We start from the raw sequence: 23,050 nt of genomic DNA on the forward strand, positions 1-23,050 counted from the left end.
AAACCAGACCACTGGCTATACAAAACTGTATAACCAGACCACTGGCTATACAAAGCTGTATAACCAGACCACTGGCTATATAAAGCTGTATAACCAGACCACTGGCTATATAAAGCTGTATAACCAGACCACTGGCTATAAAAAACTGTATAACCAGACCACTGGCTATATAAAACTGTATAACTAGACCACTGGCTATATAAAACTGTATAACCAGACCACTGGCTATATAACACTGTATAACCAGACCACTGGCTATATAAAGCTGTATAACCAGACCACTGGCTATATAAAACTGTATAACCAGACCACTGGCTATATAAAACTGTATAACTAGACCACTGGCTATATAAAACTGTATAACCAGACCACTGGCTATATAAAACTGTATAACCAGACCACTGGCTATATAAAACTGTATAACCAGACCACTGGCTATATAAAACTGTATAACCAGACCACATATGGGCAGCAGGTAGCCTAGTGATTAGAGCCTTGGGTCTGTAACCGAGCTGACAAGGTAAAAATCTGCCGTTAGTTAACTGTTCCTAGGCTGTCATTGTAAAATAAGAATTTGTTCATAACTGACTGGCCTAGTTAAATAAAGGTTAAATAGAAAAATGTAAATAAAGCTGTATAACCAAACCAGTTGCCATATAAAGCTGTGTAACCAAACCAGTGGCCATATAAAGCTGTATAACCAAACCAGTGGCTATATAAAGCTGTATGAGCAAACCAATGGTCATGTGACCAGTGTCTTCCCACACTTGGTGCACTGGTCAGAACGTGCCTGGGGCAAGGTGCTGTGTGTGGTCCTTTGGTGCTCCCAGGACAGTGCAGTTGTCCAATGGAAACCAGTGGCCAAATACACAACGTACACAGATATGTAATAACACCTTCTCAAGTTCAGAAATAATATTTTGAGGAATATATAGACACAATACATTAACATTTTAATATCAAGTTTGTACCTGTTTCCATGTCCTTGTTAGAACAGTAATGTTGCTGTGCTCTACAGTGTAGTCGTATGTAACAACACCAATGCACATTATTTACGACATACCAATTGCTAGGATATGACAAGTTTGTTAGATAACCCTTAAATAGATACTCAATTACGGTCTTTCACCGATGTTAAATATGTCTTATAAACTTTTATTACTGTATTGCTACAATGAAAAATGTGAAATAATAAAGCACTCAATGTTATGGATGGTTTTGCTGTTTTCTAGTCTGAAACCCAGGAGAGTTTGGCAGGGGATCTGCCTCTAGTCATTGTCTCAAAGGAGAGGAGGAGAGGGCAAGGTACGGGTTGTTTCATCTTGTGCGTTCTCCAACCCTGCGACGCACAGCGAGTCTGCTCTTAATTGTGGTGTAGAAAACATCAATGAGACTCATTCTATTCTTAATTTTGTCCCCACAGACAGACACAAAACGGGTACAGTAGTTTGTGCAGACTGCATTTTCCACGAGAAACCAGACACGAGATGAAAAAAGTTATGTACAATGTCATCACACAGGCATTTGAGAAATACCAAAAAGTCTGAGTTTTATAAAAAAAAAACATCTGTGAGCACAAACAAATGTGGAGCACAAACATGCCTTTTAAATTGAGATGGCAGATGTCCCCGGTGGGTCGTTAGGTGGGGCATCCCAGCCAGGCTCAGCCAGGAGGCCAGGGAGTGGGTCTGCTGTGGAAAACAAATCTGTGTCTGGAGCGACCACGACCCTTCATCTCTGTCGCTGCGTCTCACAGACTGGGTCTGGGGTTGGAACCCACGAGACTCAAACAGAAATCACTTGGGTTTTGGGGGGGATGTTGTTTACCCAGTTCATCATGGTTGTTGTGTTTGTCTGCCGCTGTCTGAGTTGTAGACACCCAAGGAGTGGTTTCTGGTGACTTTGAAAGTAAGGCCCCTGTAGAACCCAACCTGTAATCCCAAATGTCTTCAAATTAACCAGGAGTAGATGGGAAAGTGCATTCATTATGAAAAGGAATAAACAAGGAAAACAACTTCAGGAAGTAAGTTCATCGTGATCTAGGCCTAGTAGCTTAAAGAACCACAGTGGCTTGAGGAATTTTCCTGGGCGTAATGGATATAGGCTATAAGTAAGAAAATAAAGTCATTTGGTTTCGGACTGTTGTGCTTAATTCAGCCAGAGGGGTGCAAGAAAGGATCCAAGTCTGCCTTGAAGTTCCGGGCTCGCCGTGGTAACGTCGTGGTAATAGGATCTCCTGTTTAATCGTTTACTGCAGCGGGGGAACTGAGCGAGCGGTTTCCATTCTCCAGCACTGCTGGTAAACGTTTGTCCCAGTGACCACAACAAAGGAAAGACAAGTTGGGTGGGGGGCATGGCCCAGCGTTGCCCCCAGTGTGACTGTGGATAGGGGCTCAGGGTTCCCCCCAGTGTGACTGTGGATAGGGGCCCAGAGTTCCCCCTAGTTTGACTGTGGATGGGGGCCCAGAGTTTCCCCCAGTGTGACTGTGGATGGGGCCCGGAGTTCCTCCAGTGTGACTGTGGATTGGGGCCCAGAGTTTCCCCCAGTGTGACTGTGGATGGGGGCCCAGAGTTTCCCCCAGTGTAACTGTGGATGGGGCCCAGAGTTTCCCCCAGTGTGACTGTGGATCTGGGCCCAGAGTTCCCCCAGTGTGACTGTGGATCTGGGCCCAGAGTTCACCCAGTATGGATGGGGATCTCAGGAGATGATGGTTCATTGGGTCCCATAGAGTCCAATAAACCCTTGCTACCCACAACCCTTCACCCCTATCAACTATCCTAGTTTAGACTAGACATCCCTCGGCCCGCTACAAACCAAGCCATGGCTTCTGGGTAGTGCTCTGACATACTAGTAGTCTGGTGGTTATAATGTCGGAGGACTTCCCAGGTTTCACCAAGTTTACAAGCTTAGGCCATAATGTTAGCTATTTTGATGGTCAGATTGACGTCGACAGGTATTCCACACAATTCATTGTGGTCTCTCTAAAACATACTCTCACATTGTTGAAAGAGATAAAGTGTTTTGTTTATGTGGCCTGAAAAGGATAGAGCAAAAAAGGATCAGTACATTCAATCACACTGGCAGCAGCATTCATGCTCCCCACTTCAATGCTACTAAAGATTATAAGAGCCATTTCCTTCCCTTTGTTCTCACAACGAACAAACAGCTCAGCTCAGAACACTGTGACATATATTTCATCATGAACCAGCAATGGAGGCCACTGCACACTTGAGGTAGGAAACTTTGTTCCTTTGTTGAAAGGTGGTGTGTAGGGGGATCGGGGTGAGGCTGAGCTCTTAGAGTCCCTAAATCAACAGGGGGGTTAGAATCCCCAGATGGACCGACGGATGGCAGCCAACGTTTGGGTGATGGAGTGGCATGGACTGCACCGTTCGCTGGCCGGCGGCCACCTTTTGACTGTAAAGGTTAACCATTAACCACGCTCACTTTGTGCAAACTGATACCAAAACAAAAACATATTGATGGATTTCCCTTGCTCTCATTATGAACAAAGAACAGACAGGCATGCTTTTCAAAAGCAAATGTGGCGCATTAATAATTATGCAGCAATAGTGGGCCATGTTTTTGTTTTCAGCTTTTGTGCAGAAATTCCTCATGCCTATTTGCCAACTTCAAAGGCCCTGCATTCATTAATATCAGAGACGACCTCATCCTCTGTCTCTGTGTGGTTGCCGGAGAGCTTAATAAAGACATTCTGATGCACGGAGTGAAACTAAATGTTAAGCAGTCAAAGATCTAACAATTGCAAAAGAAAAGATGGAGCGATGGGAACTCTGACTGTCATTAATGCTAAATATTTTGTTTCCGACGCCCTAAAACCCGTCCCCTAGGGATATTACTGTTGATGCCTGTGAACTATTGAGTAACCCTTTGAGTCTTGATTCAGAAAATGAGGGTCTATTAGGGTGTATACTGAGACAGTGGTTTGGAACAATAGCATACAGATGTGTTGTTATGATCAGAAACTTCGCCTTAGGATACATCCTTACACTCTTAGAAAAAAAGTGTTCCAAAAGGGTTCTTCAGCTGTCCCCATAGGTTAACCCTTTTTTGGATCCAGGTAGAACCCTCTGCGGAAACGGTTCTACGTTGAACCCAAAAGGGTTCTATCTGGAACCAAAAATGGTTCTTCAAAGGGTTCTACTATGGGGACAACAGAAGAACCCTTTTAGGTTCTAGATTTTCTAAGAGAGTAGATATAATGGATTTGTTCATATTACTTTGCTGGATATAAGATATTAGATTGTTAGAAATTGCTGCTTATGATGTGTGTGTGTAACAGCCCTACCGTGAATAGATTGCCTCTCCTATGCAGTGGGATCCTGCGTCATTAGGCCTATATTGACAATAATAAAGATAACCTTACTTTTTGTAACCCCTCTATTAGAGAGAACTCACAACAGTAAATCACAACATTACAAAATCTTGATAGACGTGAAAAATGTATATGTAATAAAAATCATCAAATCATGACACTGTCTTTTCTGACAACCAGTCCCTTGGTGTGAAGTACAGTGTGTCCACCGGCGACCATCACCCGTCATCGTCCTCTCTCTGTATACAAAACAGGTAATTCATTCTGCCATCCCCTAGCTTTAGCTGAAATGACACCCCTGTTAACTTCCATGGTTATACACAGAGTGTGTGTGGATACGTCTGAAGCGTGGCTGAAATGAAGTCTTCCCTCTTATCGTACTACCTCGTCAGTTCAAGTGCAGGTTATTATTACCGCAGTCATAGGTCTGGTGAGTGATTCGGTAAAGAATTACTGGGTGTGATTCCAGTCCGTCAGTATAAAGTGCTGATTGCCAGTGTCAGGCGCTGTGGGCAGGTGCTGTAAATTGTAGTTCAAGACAATGACACGCCTGAGACCAGTTATCAAAACATACAGTGTGTAATGGTTTCCTTGTAACCAGATGCCAAAATAGGACCTGCATGGTGACTCCCAGAGTGTGATGGAAATGGCACAATTTTTTTATCCGAGCCCCACAGGTCCTGACCAGAATTAGTGAACTATATAGTATACGGGATAGGGTATCATTTCAGACACAACCCAAGTGTTCCAGGGTCAAAGGTTGACGACGCCAGCCCTATCCCTGCGTGGCGGACCCTCTGAAGCATGAGGACATGTGAGAGAGCACAGTGGGTCCGCAGTGGGAGGACAGTAGGGTGTGTGTATGCAGCCTCAGACAAAACAACACACTGACAGACATAGCAAACTCTCCAGTTGTTTTCACTACACGGAAAACTTAAACTTTTAGGATCAAGAGGTCAGTGATGTCAGGGGAGTCTTAGTAGAGGCATGGCAGGGTGTCGCCATAGCGTCAGGGTTTACAAGCACTATTCTCATAGGATTCCTCAATGGACAAAGTGCAAATACTTACATTACTCTCTGCTGTAGTGGGGCTAATGCTTTATTTTCCTGTCCAAAGATTACAGTTGATCAAAACCTATTCAATATATTGAACCTTGACCTTTGACTTAGCAGTCTTGTAAGGTGACGCCTTGTTATCCAGCAACTCACAGTATCCTTGGCGATAACTCTGCAGTTGTGAAACTGTAAATGTTTTCTATATCACAGATCAATTGAACCAAAGATGAATTTTTTCATAATGTATAGTGGATTTCATTTAAATTCATAATTTTAAAAGTTTACGATGTGACCTTGATTTGACTGTCAACCTTGGAATGGGCCTCTATGCTGCTTTCCTGAATGCTGTTGATACAACCCCCCCACCCCCACACACACACACACACACGCACACGCACACACACGCACACACACACATACGAATAGGCCTTTCACATTTTAAGAACCCAGACTACAGAGAAAAAAAAAGCTTTGGAGGAATTTTTATAATTTTCAACAGACAGCCCTTTTGAAGTGGCATTTCCCATTATTGGCTATTTACAAACCTCGCAGCCAGTATGTCATTTGGCACATGGTTATTTTCTTCAATAAACAATGTGCTTTTATTCTTATGAAGAACACATTTGTTTTAAATGTCACCGCGAGCAATAAAAGCAGAATAAATATGCATCCGTAATAAATAAAGTCATGCTAAAGCCATCTATCCTCTCACTCCATCATCCCATATGAAAAGAGCCACTTTACAACCTGATGTCACTATCTATGTTAGGGTTGCTCACAACACTATGAACCACACAGGCCATCTCCCATCCATCCCTCCCTCCATATGATGTGCGTCTAGTTGAGCCCCGCAAACGTCACTGTGCGTCTCTCCTCACAAAATAAGGAGCAGCGATATTCTGTTCTTTTCAGGAGCTACAACAACAGAGAGACTGTGCTCTGAATTTTCATGAGTCCGGCACAACTCCCTACTCCCCGCTGTGATTGATCCAGTGTGTACTCTGGCATCAGGGTGAGTTCAAGGCTGGTTGTAGGATGGTTAAGTCAGGAGCAGTAAGGTATGGAGGGTCACAACTCGGGTATTTTATGTTGTTCTTTGGGGTCAAGGTGGATCCCAGTGGCTAATTGATCAACTGTCTATAATTCAAAACCACAAAGCATTTCATTGATCATATGAGAAGCGATATTGGGAGTGCCACGGCCGGGCTCCATAGAGGCCTAAAGAAAGGAATTAGCTCAATTTGTATTGATTTGGTTTACCACCATGGTAAAACAGTTCATTCCTGGTGAAAGCAGAAGACTGGGGTCCAGTGTGGCTCAGTTGGTAGAGCATGGAGCTTGCAACGCCAGGGTAGTGGGTTTGATTGACAAGTATGACAAACGTATACACTCACTGCTGTAAATTGCTCTGGATAAGAGTGTCTGCTAAAGGACTTAAATGTAGACAGTGTGTTGTGTTGTATATGTCTGCCATCTATTGGACAACTGTAGAAAACCCATGAGAAGATGGGTGAATTGTATGTGCTGTACTGTTTAGTTAGATGAAATTGATCTGTTGGGGGATTTTTACTCCAATCGGTCAACTCAGGTGTTATACTTAATCCAGGTTAATCCAGGTTTACAAAGCTACATTTCGTAGTAGATACAACCACAGGGAATTAGGGCATCATATCACTGGGTGTCAGTCACTACGCAAAAGTGTCCAAAGTTGCGAGGAATATATCTGAATGAGCTGTCAACCAAATGTCTTCTTTTTTAAATCATAACAATTAACCTGTCATCTTCAGAATGGATGAAAAACTACTGTAAGGTCTAGTAACTGAAATATAGATGAGGGCAGGACATTGGCCTTCTGGTAGTATCCATCTAACAGCAACATTTTTGTGTTTTCTGTAATGAGAAACAGTGGTTTGCAATCTTGAGAAAAAATAAAGAAATACCCCAACATTTATTAAAAGAACTCACTTATATCCTATAACATGTGTTGCTGTGGTGGCCAGGGTCGGTTGCCAGGAAAAAGCGGGATCAGGCGAGTGCAGGAGTCAGCCCCAGCACGTGTCTCCCTGGGCCCTTGTGTCTGTCCTGGCTCCTGCCTCCGCCTTTCTTCCTCCACTGAGCCCTCCAGACCGGGCATCAGGTCACCTCAGCCCCCGCACCTCTTCCTCTCTCCTCTATGAGCCAGACACCACCATGACCACACACAGAAAGCCCTGACCACCACAGTGCCACAGCAGAGTACACAAACAAACAGGCCAAACCAGTCCAGTCCACACAGGTCTTCCCTGCTGCTCTGCTCCCCTGCCATTATGTCAACTCATCAGGCCCACGGCCCATGCTAGCTGGTTAGTCATAGGAGCTTCGTCTTGGCTTCGCAGAGGGAATCTGGCAAGAGATGTTTGCTCATTTGTCCCCACACATGTATGTGGTTTTGTAGTGCAGCAGTACAGCAAGTAGGGACTGCTGCCCCAGCCTTTCTTACTGTCCAGACTATTCAGCTTGTTGGAATCTATCCTGTTCTCCTCCTCCACGTTATACTCTGTCCAGTAGACGCTGTACAGCCTATCATAATGTACATGTTCGGATATACTCTCTCGCAGTCCATCTACACAATGTGTCTGTCCTATGCATAGTCCTTCAAATAGTCCCCACGTCAGACGGTTTGTAATGTCCTTCCAGATTGGCTAAATGCCTCTACCTCTGTGGGCACGTCTTTATAGCTTCTTGTGTCAACCATTTTGTTTCACTGTGAACCCGATGGTCCAGGACAGAGGGAAAGTTACACACACACACCTTGGCTGCGGTCCAAACATGTAAAAGACACACCCTCCTCCACTTACCCTTGCCTTATCCCCTTGGGGGAATCCCCGTGGCCATCTTTGCTGCTTGTCCAAACCATTAACCAAACAAGGGAGATTGGCAACGTAAATCCCTCAGCCCTCGTTTTTGATCGAGAGGGCGAGTGTACTATTCTGTTCACTCCGGGGGCTGAAATGCCCAGTAATTCAATTTGCAATGATTGTACATCCGCTAAGAAAAGTCAGCCAAAACTTAATACCAACATACAAGTGTGAGTAAAAACGAATGTAAATAAGTTGGAAATTGTGGTACTAATGCACGAGTGCACAAACACGTCTCGTAAAAGTAATATGATGTTGTTGTTTGGTTAACTTTTGGAAAATGTAGAAATAACACATTTTCCTTCAGATGATCCAGCTAGGCAGGCTAACGTCAGCTAGCGAGCTATTTCATTTACTAGCTATCGTAGAGCAGATGTATATATGAATAAATACTATATAGCTAATTTAAGTAGACATATAATCATATTATAATTAGATAGATTGGTACTGTCAAATTATCACCCAAGGTTAATTGTATTGTGCTCTGTGTACAACATGGTCAGGAGAGGAGACCAAAACCTGCATTATCCTTCGAGCAGCAAATGAGGAGTTGTTCACAGGGAAAAGGAATGCTGAAAAGCTGGGCTGGGAGTTAGTGGAAGAGTGGGATGGGAGTCAATACTAATAACTTCAAATTAAACTTTTAACACAATAACAAATAAGTAATGGATTAGCAGTGCGTTATAGTAAATGTATTATATTGGTAACAATATGGCGTGTAAGGAAAAGGGTGTATGCCTTTCACACCAGCGGCCCGGTTTCGCTTCCCTGCCCTGCCCTGTCGTTTGCTACATTGGTGTCTGAAGTGGGATGGTAGCCGTGAGCCATGTTACAATTTTCAGCAATTGGTGCGATGCGTAGGGTGTTTGCCTTTTATGCCAATCGACCTGGGTTCGCTTCCCTGTCTCGAAGTTCCCTAAAATATAATATTTGTGCTGTCTGTTTGTTAATATGTATGATTAATTAATATGTGCAAATGCTTTGTCATTATTTACAGGACAATTGTTCAGAGGATGGTGCTGGAAGGAAAGCTCACAGGTGGGCAGGCCTCAAAGAAGTGGGAGAATTTAAAGAACAAGTACAAGGTAATAAACATTGGATGGGTCATGGAAACCTTAGTGTAATTGTAATGTCATTGTTGTTTTATAATCTGCTAAACTCATTGCTTTTGTTCTCCAATATTATTGGTTCAATTATTAAAATATTGAACCCAACTAAGATTCTCACTGTAAGTTACAAAGTTACATTTTAAGAGAGGCCACTGCTGAGAACTGGAGGTGGTTTAAACTACTGCACGAGACAATTGGAGCAAGGGCCTCAATTTCACCACCTGTCCTGATTTCCCCGTGCATTGTAGGTCCCTCCACCTCAGCAGCAACAGAGGTAGAGCAGCCCCCCCTGGCCCTCCACCCAGGCCCCAGGGAGATCCCAGCAAACCCTCCCCATCTACCCCAGTGCAGCACGACAAAGCATCAGATGATGCAGCCAGCCCCAGCACCTCAACCGGAGCCCACATAATGTACACCATTACGGTTAGGGAGAGTGAAAAGGATGAAGCCAGGTTCACATGCCAGGAAGCCCAAACAGAGAGGCTCATAGGTGTCCTCGACAAAATGGCATATAAAATGTAATGCAAAATGTAATGTAAAGTGTTGGTCCCATGTTTCATGAGCTGAAATAAAAGATCCCAGAAATGTTCCATATGTACGTATAAAAAGCTTATTTCTCTCAAATTTTGTGCACAAATCTGTTACATCCCTGTTAATGAGCATTTTTCCTTTGCCAAGATAATCCATCCACCTGACAGGTATGGCATATCAAGAAGCTGATTAAACAACTTGTGCTGGGGACAATATAAGGCCACTCTAAAATTTGCAGTTTTGTCACACAACACAATGCCACAGATGTCTCAAATTTTGAGGGTGCGTACAACTGGTATGCTGACTGCAGGAATGTCCACCGGAGCTGTTACCAGAGAATGTAATGTTAATTTCTCTACCATAAGCCGCGTGCAACGTTGTTTTAGAGAATTTGGCAGTACCAACCAGCCTCACAACTGCAGACCACATGTAACCACGGCAGCCCAGGACCTCCGCATCCCGCTTCTTCACCTGCGGGATCATCTGAGATCAGCCACCCGGACAGCTGATGAAACTTTGCATAACCGAAGAATTTCTGCACAAACTGTCAGAAACAGTTTCAGGGAAGCTCATCTGTGTGCTTGTCGTCCTCACCAGAATCTTGACCTGACTGCAGTTCAGCATCACAACTGACTTCAGTGTGCAAATGCTCACTTTCTATGGCCACTGGCATGCTGGAGAAGTGTGCTCTTCACAGATGAAGCCTTGTTTCAGCTGTACCGGGCAGATGGCAGACAGCGTGGATGGCGTCGTATGGGCAAGCGGTTTGCTGACGTCAACGTTGTAAACAGAGTGCCCCATGGTGGCGGTGGGGTTATGGTATGGGCAGGCATAACTACAGACAACAAACACAATTGCATTTTATCAATGGCAATTTGAATGCACAGAGATATCTTGACGAGATCCTGAGGCCCATTGTCATGCTTTTCATCCTCCACCATCACCACATGTTACGGCATGGTAATGCACGGCCCCGTGTTGCAAGGATCTGTACACAATTTCTGGAAGCTGAAAATGTCACAGTTCTTCCATGGCAATCAATAGCCTGATCAACTCTATGCGAAGGAGATGTGTCGCGCTGCATGAGGCAAATGATGTTCACACCAGACACTAACTGGTTTTCTGATCCATCATCTGTATTCCTAGTCTTGTGAAATCCATAGATTTATTTACATTGACTGATTTCTGTATATGAACTGTAACTCAGTCAAATCTTTTAAAATGTTTAATGTTGCATTTAAATTTTTGTTCAGTGTGATTAATGCAATTATCAATCAATCAATCAAATCACATATCACAAAGTGCTGTACAGAAACCCAGCCTAAAACTCCAAACAGCAAGCAATGCAGATGTAAAGCACGGTGGCTAGGAAAAATTCCCTAGAAAGGGAGGAACCTAGGAAGAAACCTAGAGAGGAACCAGGCTCTGAGGGGTGGTCAGTCCTCTTCTGTCTGTGCCGGGTGGAGATTATACGAGTACATGGCCATTAAGGCCAGATTGTTCTTCAAGATGTTCAAACGTTCATAGATGACCAGTAGGGTCAAATAATAATCACAGTGCTTGTAGAGGGTGCAACAGGTCAGTATCTTAGGAGTCAATGTCAGTTGGCTTTTCATAACCGAGCATTCAGAGGTCGAAACAGCTGGTGCGGTAGAGAGAGAGTCGAAAACAGCAGGTCCGGGACAAGGTAGCACGTCCAGTGACGCAGGGCTGTTCTGTTCATTATTTTCTGTTTACTGTCCTGCAAAACACACACACACACAATTACTTTTTATATATAATTGTTAATAACACGTTAAAGTGTTTAATAGGAAGTCTGCGTGTACATTTTTTTAACGTGTTTAAACAACTAGGATAGTTTCCTTATACTTTCTGTAAATCACGTTTTGCATACTGTAAGTGCCCAAACAGTTTAGGGAAAGACCTTTCCTGTTTCAGCATGACAATGCCCCTGTGCACAAAGGGAGGTCCATACAGAAATGGTTTGTTGAGATCGGTGTGGAAGAACTTGACTGGCTTGCACAGAGCCCTGACTTCAACCCAATCGAACACCTTTGGGATGAATTGGAACGCCGACTGCGAGCCAGAACTCATCGCCCAACATCAGTGCCAGACCTCACTAACCCTCTTGTGCTGAGTGGACGCAAGTCCCTACAGCAATATTCCAACATCTAGTGGAAAGCCTTCCCAGAAGAGTGGAGGCTGTTATAGCAGCAAAGGGGGACCAACTCCATATTAATGCCCATGATTTTGTAATGAAATGTAGCAGGTGTCCACATACTTTGGTCATGTAGTGCTACATGGTTCATACCTTTCTGTATGGACCTTGGTTTGTGCACGTTGGCATTGTCATGGTGAAACAGTTCCCACGTTCCCACAATAACAGCACTTCCAGTTGACCGGGGCAGCTCTAACTGACTTGTTGGAAAGGTGGCATCCTATGACGGTGCCACATTGAAAGTCACTGAGCACTTCAGTAAGGCCATTCTACTGCCAGTGTTTGTCCTTGTAGATTGCATGGCTGTGTGCTCGATTTTATACACCTGTCAGCAACGGGTTTGGCTGAAATAGTCAAGTCCACTAACTTGAAGTTGTGCCCACATATTTTTGTATATATACTGTATCTCCCCCTCCTCCTCAGTACCTTTAGAGCTGTCAGTGTAGACAGGCTTTTATCCTGTAGATGGGCTGTGATCCAGTAGACAGGCTTTTATCCTGTAGATGGGCTGTGATCCTGTAGACAGGCTTTTATCCTATAGATGGGCTGTGATCCTGTAGACAGGCTTTTATCCTGTAGATGGGCTGTGATCCTGTAGACAGGCTTTTATCCTGTAGATGGGCTGTGATCCTGTAGACAGGCTTTTATCCTGTAGATGGGCTGTGATCCTGTAGACAGGCTTTTATCCTGTAGATGGGCTGTGATCCAGTAGACAGGCTTTTATCCTATAGATGGGCTGTGATCCAGTAGACAGGCTTTTATCCTATAGATGGGCTGTGATCCTGTAGACAGGCTTTTATCCTGTAGATGGGCTGTGATCCAGTAGACAGGCTTTTATCCTGTAGATGGGCTGTGATCCAGTAGACAGGCTTTTATCCTGTAGATGGGCTGTGATCCAGTAGACAGGCTTTTATCCTGTAGATGGGCTGTGATCCAGTAGACAGGCTTTTATCCTGTAGATGGGCTGTGATCCTGTAGACAGGCTTTTATCCTATAGATGGGCTGTGATCCTGTAGACAGGCTTTTATCCTGTAGATGGGCTGTGATCCAGTAGACAGGCTTTTATCCTGTAGATGGGCTGTGATCCTGTAGACAGGCTTTTATCCTATAGATGGGCTGTGATCCAATAGACAGGCTTTTATCCTGTAGATGGGCTGTGATCCTGTAGACAGGCTTTTATCCTATAGATGGGCTGTGATCCTGTAGACAGGCTTTTATCCTGTAGATGGGCTGTGATCCAGTAGACAGGCTTTTATCCTGTAGATGGGCTGTGATCCAGTAGACAGGCTTTTATCCTGTAGATGGGCTGTGATCTTGTAGACAGGCTTTTATCCTATAGATGGGCTGTGATCCAGTAGACAGGCTTTTATCCTGTAGATGGGCTGTGATCCTGTAGACAGGCTTTTATCCTGTAGATGGGCTGTGATCCAGTAGACAGGCTTTTATCCTGTAGATGGGCTGTGATCCAGTAGACAGGCTTTTATCCTGTAGATGGGCTGTGATCCTGTAGACAGGCTTTTATCCTATAGATGGGCTGTGATCCAGTAGACAGGCTTTTATCCTGTAGATGGGCTGTGATCCTGTAGACAGGCTTTTATCCTGTAGATGGGCTGTGATCCTGTAGACAGGCTTTTATCCTGTAGATGGGCTGTGATCCAGTAGACAGGCTTTTATCCTGTAGATGGGCTGTGATCCTGTAGACAGGCTTTTATCCTATAGATGGGCTGTGATCCTGTAGACAGGCTTTTATCCTATAGATGGGCTGTGATCCTGTAGACAGGCTTTTATCCTGTAGATGTGCTGGGATCCAGTAGACGGGCTGGGATCCAGTAGACGGGCTGGGATCCTGTAGACAGGCTGAGATCATGTAAACAGGCTGGGATCCTGTAGACGGACTGAGATCCTGTAGACGGGCTGGGATCCTGTAGACGGACTGAGATCCTGTAGATGGGCTGGGATCCTGTAGACGGGCTGGGATCCTGTAGACGGGCTGGAGTCCTGTAGACGGGCTGAGATCATGTAGACGGGCTGGGATCATGTAGACATGCTGGGATCCTGTAGACGGATTGAGATCCTGTAGATGGGCTGGAATTCCTGTAGACGGGCTGGGATCCTGTAGACGGGCTGGGATTCTGCAGACGGGCTGGGATTCTGTAGACGGGCTGGGATCCTGTAGACGGGCTGGGATCCTGTAGACGGGCTGGGATCCTGTAGACGGGCTGGGATCCTGTAGACGGGCTGGGATCATGTAGACATGCTGGGATCCTGTAGACGGGCTGGGATCCTGTAGACGGGCTGGGATCATGTAGACGGGCTGGGATCATGTAGACATGCTGGGATCATGTAGACGGGCTGGGATCCTGTAGATGGGCTGGGATCCTGATGGATGTCCCATCTTCCTCCATTGTCTTTGAAGCATTTGGAGGCTCTGCCTGGGCCTCAGCCACACTGATGATTACAGCCTCATCGTTAGACAATTACTGACATCTGCTCTGTTCCACTGCTCTGTCTCATGTCCATTAGCCTGACTTAGAGGGAATAGAGTAGAGACCCCTTCTGGTTCAGTGACAAACGTAATTGGGGATGTGGTCCCTGGTTCCTATGTACCCCTCCTCTCTCCACCGACTCTCCCTTTTTCAACACTCTCAACCAATGTACCCATAATGAATTCTGTCCCACTTTCCCTCCAAACGTACACAAGTTAAATTCATCAACCAATCTGAAGCTTTCACTTACCAACACACAAATAAAATGCTTCACAAATAAAAACAAGATGATTTATTTAGTACCGAAACACCTTTCGCGATGTATACAGTAAGAAAATGAAATGTAATACACATCATTACTCATGTTAGTGTTACATTCAACTGTTGAATGCTCCAATGGTGTTTCACATCTCCATGTCTACGCATGCACTTTCAATTCATAATCACATTCTATAGTCTTGGGCATGACAACATGCTTACATTATATGATACAGTTTATGAGTCTTCATGTCAAGTTCCGTAGGCCAGATGCATGCATCCACTCATGGCTTGGCTTGTTACATCAACTTATATTACAGGTAAACTTACTGGGAAGTGCTTTAGTTTCATACAATAACAAAAGCAACTAAGCAGCTAGTGGTCTGTTTATCTTCATCGAAAAGGAACGAAAGTTAACTAAAGTTATTAAAATGTGTGTTGGTTGTATCAGGATATCCCTTTATTGGACCCTCCAATGGTATTCATATCCTTTTAGTTATACACCTAAATAATCTTCCTTTTCTCCTCCATGCACTCCGCAATCTCCTTTCTCTTCATGCTAGGAGGGTAAAGTTATAGGACTGTGGTAGTACTGTGTGGTAGTAGTGTGTAAGTGGTAATACTTTATGGCTATGTGTGGTGGTGGTGTTAGTAGTACTGTGGTAGAACTGTATGGCTATGTGTGGTGGTGTTGGTAGTACTGTAGTAGAACTGGGTGGCTATGTGTGGTGGTGTTGGTAATACTGTGATAGAACTGTATGGCTATGTGTGGTGGTGTTGGTAATACTGTGATAGAACTGTATGGCTATGTGTGGTGGTGTTGGTACTACTGTGGTAGAACTGTATGGCTATGTGTGGTGGTGTTGGTACTACTGTGGTAGAACTGTATGGCTATGTGTGGTGGTGTTGGTAGTACTGTAGTAGAACTGGGTGGCTATGTGTGGTGGTGGTGTTGGTAGTACTGTGATAGAACTGTATGGCTATGTGTGGTGGTGTTGGTAATACTGTGATAGAACTGTATGGCTATGTGTGGTGGTGTTGGTAGTACTGTGGTAGAACTGTATGGCTATGTGTGGTGGTGTTGGTACTACTGTGGTAGAACTGTGTGGCTATGTGTGGTGGTGTTGGTAGTACTGTGGTAGAACTGTATGGCTATGTGTGGTGGTGTTGGTAGTACTGTGGTAGAACTGTATGGCTATGTGTGGTGGTGTTGGTACTACTGTGGTAGAACTGTGTGGCTATGTGTGGTGGTGTTAGTAGTACTGTAGTAGAACTGTATGGCTATGTGTGGTGGTGTTGGTAGTACTGTAGTAGAACTGGGTGGCTATGTGTGGTGGTGTTGGTAATACTGTGATAGAACTGTATGGCTATGTGTGGTGGTGTTGGTAATACTGTGATAGAACTGTATGGCTATGTGTGGTGGTGTTAGTAGTACTGTAGTAGAACTGTATGGCTATGTGTGGTGGTGTTGGTACTACTGTGGTAGAACTGTGTGGCTATGTGTGGTGGTGTTGGTAGTACTGTGGTAGAACTGTATGGCTATGTGTGGTGGTGTTGGTAGTACTGTGGTAGAACTGTATGGCTATGTGTGGTGGTGTTGGTAGTACTGTGGTAGAACTGTATGGCTATGTGTGGTGGTGTTAGTAGTACTGTGGTAGAACTGTATGGCTATGTGTGGTGGTGTTGGTAGTACTGTAGTAGAACTGGGTGGCTATGTGTGGTGGTGTTGGTAATACTGTGATAGAACTGTATGGCTATGTGTGGTGGTGTTGGTAATACTGTGATAGAACTGTATGGCTATGTGTGGTGGTGTTGGTAGTACTGTGGTAGAACTGTATGGCTATGTGTGGTGGTGTTGGTACTACTGTGGTAGAACTGTGTGGCTATGTGTGGTGGTGTTAGTAGTACTGTAGTAGAACTGTATGGCTATGTGTGGTGGTGTTGGTAGTACTGTGGTAGAACTGTATGGCTATGTGTGGTGGTGTTGGTACTACTGTGGTAGAACTGTGTGGCTATGTGTGGTGGTGTTAGTAGTACTGTAGTAGAACTGTATGGCTATGTGTGGTGGTGTTGGTACTACTGTGGTAGAACTGTGTGGCTATGTGTGGTGGTGTTAGTAGTACTGTGGTAGAACTGTATGGCTATGTGTGGTGGTGTTGGTACTACTGTGGTAGAACTGTGTGGCTATGTGTGGTGGTGTTGGTAATACTGTAGTAGAACTGTATGGCTATGTGTGGTGGTGTTGGTAGTACTGTGGTAGAACAGTATGGCTATGTGAGGTGGTGTTGGTGTGTGTCCTGTACTCAGAACCAGAACTCGGAGACGAAGATGTGGACGCTGACGATGTTCCGATGAGACACCACCCCAGAGGTGACGTAGTTCATAGCCAGCTTCAATACCATGTTCAGCGGGCCAATCAGAGGCTTCACTTGTCGGACCACACCTAAGGGAGACAGAGGGATAGTCAGAGAGAGAAGGGTACCAAAGGTATTGAAGGAGGATATAAATGGCTCACCATCAAATTAGAATAATCAAACTATTTTATTTAGCTAGCAGTCGTCTTTACAGGGGGTAGGAAACATTTTACAAGGGGTAGGAAACATTTTACAGGGGGTAGGAAACCTTTTACAAGGGGTAGGAAACATTTTACAGGGGGTAGGAAACCTTTTACGGGGGTAGGATACCTTTTACAAAGGGTAGGAAACATTTTACAGGGGGTAGGAAACCTTTTACAAGGGGGTAGGAAACCTTTTACAGGGGTAGGAAACATTTTACAGGGGGTAGGAAACATTTTACAGGGAGTAGGAAACATTTTACGGGGGGTAGGAAACCTTTTACAGGGAGTAGGAAACATTTTACAGGGAGTAGGAAACATTTTACAGGGGGTAGGAAACTTTTTACAAGGGGGTAGGAAGCTTTTTACAAGGGGGTAGGAAACCTTTAACATGGAGTAGGAAACCTTTTACAGGGGGTAGGAAACATTTTACAGGGGGTAGGAAACCTTTTACATGGAGTAGGAAACCTTTTACAGGGGGTAGGAAACCTTTTACATGGAGTAGGAAACCTTTTACAGGGGGTAGGAAACATTTCTCGTATACCATGATTTCTACAAGCACAGGTGACATTCAGGTCCAACATCTGTTACATGGGATGTTTGAAAAAATCTGTTGGGGGAGTTTGACAAATATTTTGTTTGATTTCCATCCCTTCATGTGCAGCCTTTGATGTTATTAATCATAAATTGTTACTGAAGAAACTCACTTGCTATTGCTTTACATCACCTGCCATCACATGGTTGGTGAGTTATTTATCCAATAGAACCCAGAAAACGTTCTTCAATGGAAGCTTCACTAACATCAGATATCTACAGTGCGGTGTCCTTCAGGGCAGGTGCCTTAGGCCATTACTCTTCTCTGTTTTCACACATGATTTGCCACTGTGTCACGCCCTGGCCTTAGTATTCTTTGTTTTCTTTATTATTTTAGTTAGGTCAGGGTGTGACATGGGGAATGTATGTGTTTTTGGATTGTCTAGGGGTTTGTATGTTAAATGGGTCAGTGTCTTGTCTAGGTGTTTGTATGTCTATGGCTGCCTAGATTGGTTCTCAATTAGAGGCAGCTGTGGTTCATTGTCTCTGATTGAGAGCCATATTTAAGGCAGCCATAGGCATTGGGTTTTGTGGGTAATTGTCTATGTAGAACGTTTGTAGCGTTTGTATTGCACTTACGTTTGTAGCTTCACTTTTGTTTTGTTATAATTGTTCGTTTCGTGTTTCACTCGTCTCAAATAAAAGAGATGTATTTTTCACACGCTGCGCCTTGGTCCACTCATTATCCTCAAGACGATCGTGACACACTGGTCTAACATAAAAGCTAGAATGACTATGTATGAGGATGATTCCACGCTTTACATTTCAACACCCAAAGCCAGTGAGCTCAGTGAAATAAGGAGTTACAGTCAGTATCAGAATGGGAGATTAAAAATAAACTGGTCATAAATACATCTAAAACTAAAAGCATTGTATTTGGTTCAAAACATTCTCTAAGACCTAAACCTCAACTGGAGTCGTACATAAAGGGTGGGACCATTGAGCAATTTGAGGAAGCTATACTCCTAGGCATAACATTGCATGGTCAATTATCATGGTCAAATCATATTGACAAAGTTGTTGTGAAGATGGGGAGAGGTATGTCTGTTATAAAAATATGCTCTGTGTTTTTGACACAAAATTAACTGTACTAGTTGTTCAGGCTCTGGTCTTCCATCTTGATTATTGTCCGGTAATATGGTCAAGTGCAGCAAAGAAAGACCTAGCAAATCTGCAGCTGGCTCAATACAGAGCAGCAGGCCTTGCCCTTAACTGCACATACAGAACAACATCAACAACATGCATGCCAGTCTTCCCTGGTTTAGTGTTGAAGAGAGATGAACTGCTTCTCTTCTAGTTTTTATGAGAAATATTACTGTGATGAAAATTCCAGATTGTCTGCATAATTAAATAACATTCAGCTCAGACACCCATACATACCCCACAAGACAGTCCTCAAGTCCAAAACGAATTCATGGCAAAGCACAGTATTATACAGAGTCATGATGGCATGGAACTCCCTTACATCTCTAATTACTCAAGTAAAACAGCAAAATGACCTTTAAAAAAAGAGTTAACAACATTTCATGGACTGGCAAGGACTGTGAGGGGATGCACAGAGACACTCTAACACACACATTATTTGTTAAGTTGTTTGTATATCAGTGTTTTTTGTTACTTGACATGTGTTTATTGTGGACTCCAGAAAGAATAGCTGCTTCTTCTGCAAAAGCTAATCGGGAGCCAAATAAACCAATAAACCTCATATGATGAGAGGAATGTCAAACCTCTTCATGTGAATCTGGCTTTTAATTCTCTCCTTCATCCTTCTCTCCCTCCATCCATCCACCCGTCCCCACCTTTCTCCTTCCACCCTTCCCTGGAGGACAAGAGAGAGAGCGAGAGACTCTCCTGTCACTGTAACAACGTGGGGAAAACACCACGACCGCTGCTGACTGAGACCCAAGAATGACCGAATGCACATGGAATTTGTTGGAGGCTCTTTTTAAGTGAACATGCGATTACAGGGTGAAAGAACGACACTGTTTATCCAGGCTGTCAGCGGGCCCTTTTCTCTGTGGAGGGCTGGTGACATTTCAGCTCAGTCTTGTTTGAACAGCCATCGTCCAGCGTGCAGCCAGGCAGCACAATCACTGCACTGTCCTTTCACTGTTTTCACTGTTGTCTTTCTCTCTCCTGTTCTCTTTTTTCTGTTTCTCACACACAGGGAGACAGCTATTAAATGAAGTAGGTATTGGTCTCAAAGTACTAAAATATATTGAATGCTATAAAGTCCATCAAAACTACAGCACAATGAATCATCTTAAATTAAATCAACAAGATGTCACGGCATCATTCAATGTGATCCATGGAATACCTTTGTACCACAGTTGTCATAAACCAGTGAGAGACATTTTGTCATGTTCACCACAGGGAAAACTATGATGATCAAGTGTGAGCTGGTTTCTGCAAAATGTCCTCTGGGATGGACACTGACATGGTGTGATGCTAGAGTCAAGATCCTCTCTCCCATTCGTTTTCTTCTCCTCTCTTCCCTTCTCCCTGTCTCCTCTTCCCTTCTCTTCCTGAGGGGGCCTGCCTGATGTTTGTGGCACCATCTTTGTGGCCCGCGAGGGTAAATTAGTCCCATGTGTTGGATGATGGGGAGCGGAGCAGTCTCAGTCACGCAATACAGCCATGGAGGCAGGCAGGCATTCTTTCAGGGATCCATCTTTAGGATTCAGTTAGAGGAGCTCAACCAGAGTCAGTCTCACTGAGCCTCCCCTCTCATCCCTTCTTCCCTCACCCGTCTCCCAGTCAGTCTGGATCCCTGCGGCCACACAGAAGATTCCAGAAGATTCCAAGAGATAAACGCCTGAAGAGTGTGGAATAGGACCCTTTTTACTAGGGTTGCCCCCTTGTTTTGGTGTTTTGGGACTCTGTTGCATAGTGACACAGGGCTGAGGGGCTGAGGGGAGGGGGACGAGGTTTTTATTGTTTCCTAACCGTCAGCACCATCAGAGAGGAGAAACCTCTACATGAACTCAATGACAGTAATGTTCAGAAAAATAAAGGACATGGAAAAACAGATTGGGGCTTTGCGTATGAAAATAATATTATCATCACTAGCGAATGAAGGTGCCATGCTGATCGGTAATATGGCGCCATATATTCACTCAATACAGAGAGATCATTCAGACATAAAGTTGACTGAGTTTGGGAGTTGTGGTCCACTGGATGTGAGTAGTTGACATACAACAAGATATACTACCAATGCAATACATGCACTGCGTGAGATGCCTGTGAAGGAACAGAGTTCATAAAGTTCAAATTCGTTCATGTAACTTCGAAGTCAATCAGTTCACAGAAGACCCAATGAAGATGAGCGAGGCGAACAAAATGAAACATATCATTATAAATACAGTATGGAGCACCACAATACGGCCTGGATTTCCCAATAGCCCTGTTTTATTGGGAATGGAGCGATGGTTTCAGATCATAAATGTGACCCGAATCCAATCGAGGCTCTAGATGTTTTCCATTACAGGGGTCAGCTGGGGCCAAGTTCGCCACTGCCGCAAACAAAGTCTCACGAGGACAACGTTTCAATTCAAATCAGAGGGACAAACAAGCAAAAATGTTACATAATTTTTTAATTTCCATTAAATAAAGATATACAGTTGAAGTCGGAAGTTTACATACACCTTAGCCAAATACATTTAAACTCAGTTTTCCACAATTCCTGACATTTAATCCTCGTTAAAATCGCTGTCTTAGGTCAGTTAGGATTACTACTTTATTTCAAGAATGTGAAATGTCAGAATAATAGCAGAGAGAATGATTTATTTCAGCTTTTGTTTCCTTCATCACATTCCCAGTGGATCAGAAGTTTACATACACTCAATTACTATTTGGTAGCATTGCCTTTAAATTATTTAACTTGGGTCAAACGTAGCCCTCCACAAGCTTCCCACAATAAGTTGGGGGAATTTTGGCCCATTCCTCCTGACAGAGCTGGTGTAACTGAGTCAGGTTTGTAGGCCTCCTTGCTCGCACACGCTTTTTCAGTTCTGCCCACAATTTTCTATAGGGTTGAGGTCAAGGCTTTGTGATGGCCACTCCAATACCTTGACTTTGTTGTCCTTAAGCCATTTTTGCCACAACTTGGGGTCATTGTCCATTTGGAAAACCCATTTGCGACCAAGCTTTAATTTCCTGACTGATGTCTTGAGATGTTGCTTCAATATATCCACATAATTTTCCGTCCTCATGATACCATCTATTTTGTGAAGAGCAGCAGTCCCTCTTGCAGCAAAGCACCCCCACAACATGATGCTGCCACCCCCGTGCTTCACGGTTGGGATGGTGTTCTTCGGCTTGCAAGCCTCCCACTTTTTCCTTCAAACATAACGATGGTCATTATGGCCAAACAGTTCTATTTTTGTTTCATCAGACCAGAGGACATTTCTCCAAAAAGTACGATCTTTGTCCCAATGTGCAGTTGCAAACCGTAGTCTGGCTTTTTATGGCTGTTTTGGAGCAGTGGCTTCTTCCTTGCTGAGCGGCCTTTCAGGTTATGTCGATGTAGGACTCGATTAACTGTGGATATAGATACTTTTGTACCTGTTTCCTCCAGCATCTTCACAAGGTCCTTTGTTGTTGTTCTGGGATTCATTTGCACTTTTCGCACCAAAGTACATTAATCTCTAGGAGACAGAACGTGTCTCCTTCCTGAGCGGTATGACGGCTGCGTGGTCCCATGGTGTATATACTTGCGTACTATTGTTTGTACAGATGAATGTGGTACCTTCAGGCATTTGGAAATTGCTCCCAAGGATGAACCAGACTTGTGGAGGTCTACCATTTTCTTCTGAGATTTTGGCTGATTTCTTTTGATTTTCCCATGATGTCAAGGAAAGAGGCATGATGTCAAGCAAAGAGTTCGAAGGTAGGCCTTGAAATACATCCACAGGTACACCTTCAATTGACTCAAATTATGTCAATTAGCCTAACAGAAGCTTCTAAAGCCATGACATCATTTTCTGGAATTTTCCAAGCTGTTCAAAGGCA

The 23,050-nt window shown here is 44.0% G+C and overlaps 1 protein-coding gene across 1 annotated transcript in view; it reads right to left on the bottom strand.

The window, feature by feature from the left end:
• Window positions 1–14,911: 14,911 nt before the first annotated feature.
• The window catches only part of LOC120052408 (fibulin-1-like), a 47,548-nt gene continuing 39,409 nt past the window's right edge, over window positions 14,912–23,050 (bottom strand). The window contains exon 17 of the mRNA XM_038999293.1: window positions 14,912–17,335. Coding sequence (XP_038855221.1) covers window positions 17,196–17,335 — 140 coding nt within the window. The 3' untranslated portion in view covers window positions 14,912–17,195. The remainder of the gene's footprint in view (window positions 17,336–23,050) is intronic.

This window comes from Salvelinus namaycush, chromosome 8 (genome assembly GCF_016432855.1).
Source record: "Salvelinus namaycush isolate Seneca chromosome 8, SaNama_1.0, whole genome shotgun sequence".
NCBI lineage: Eukaryota > Metazoa > Chordata > Actinopteri > Salmoniformes > Salmonidae > Salvelinus > Salvelinus namaycush.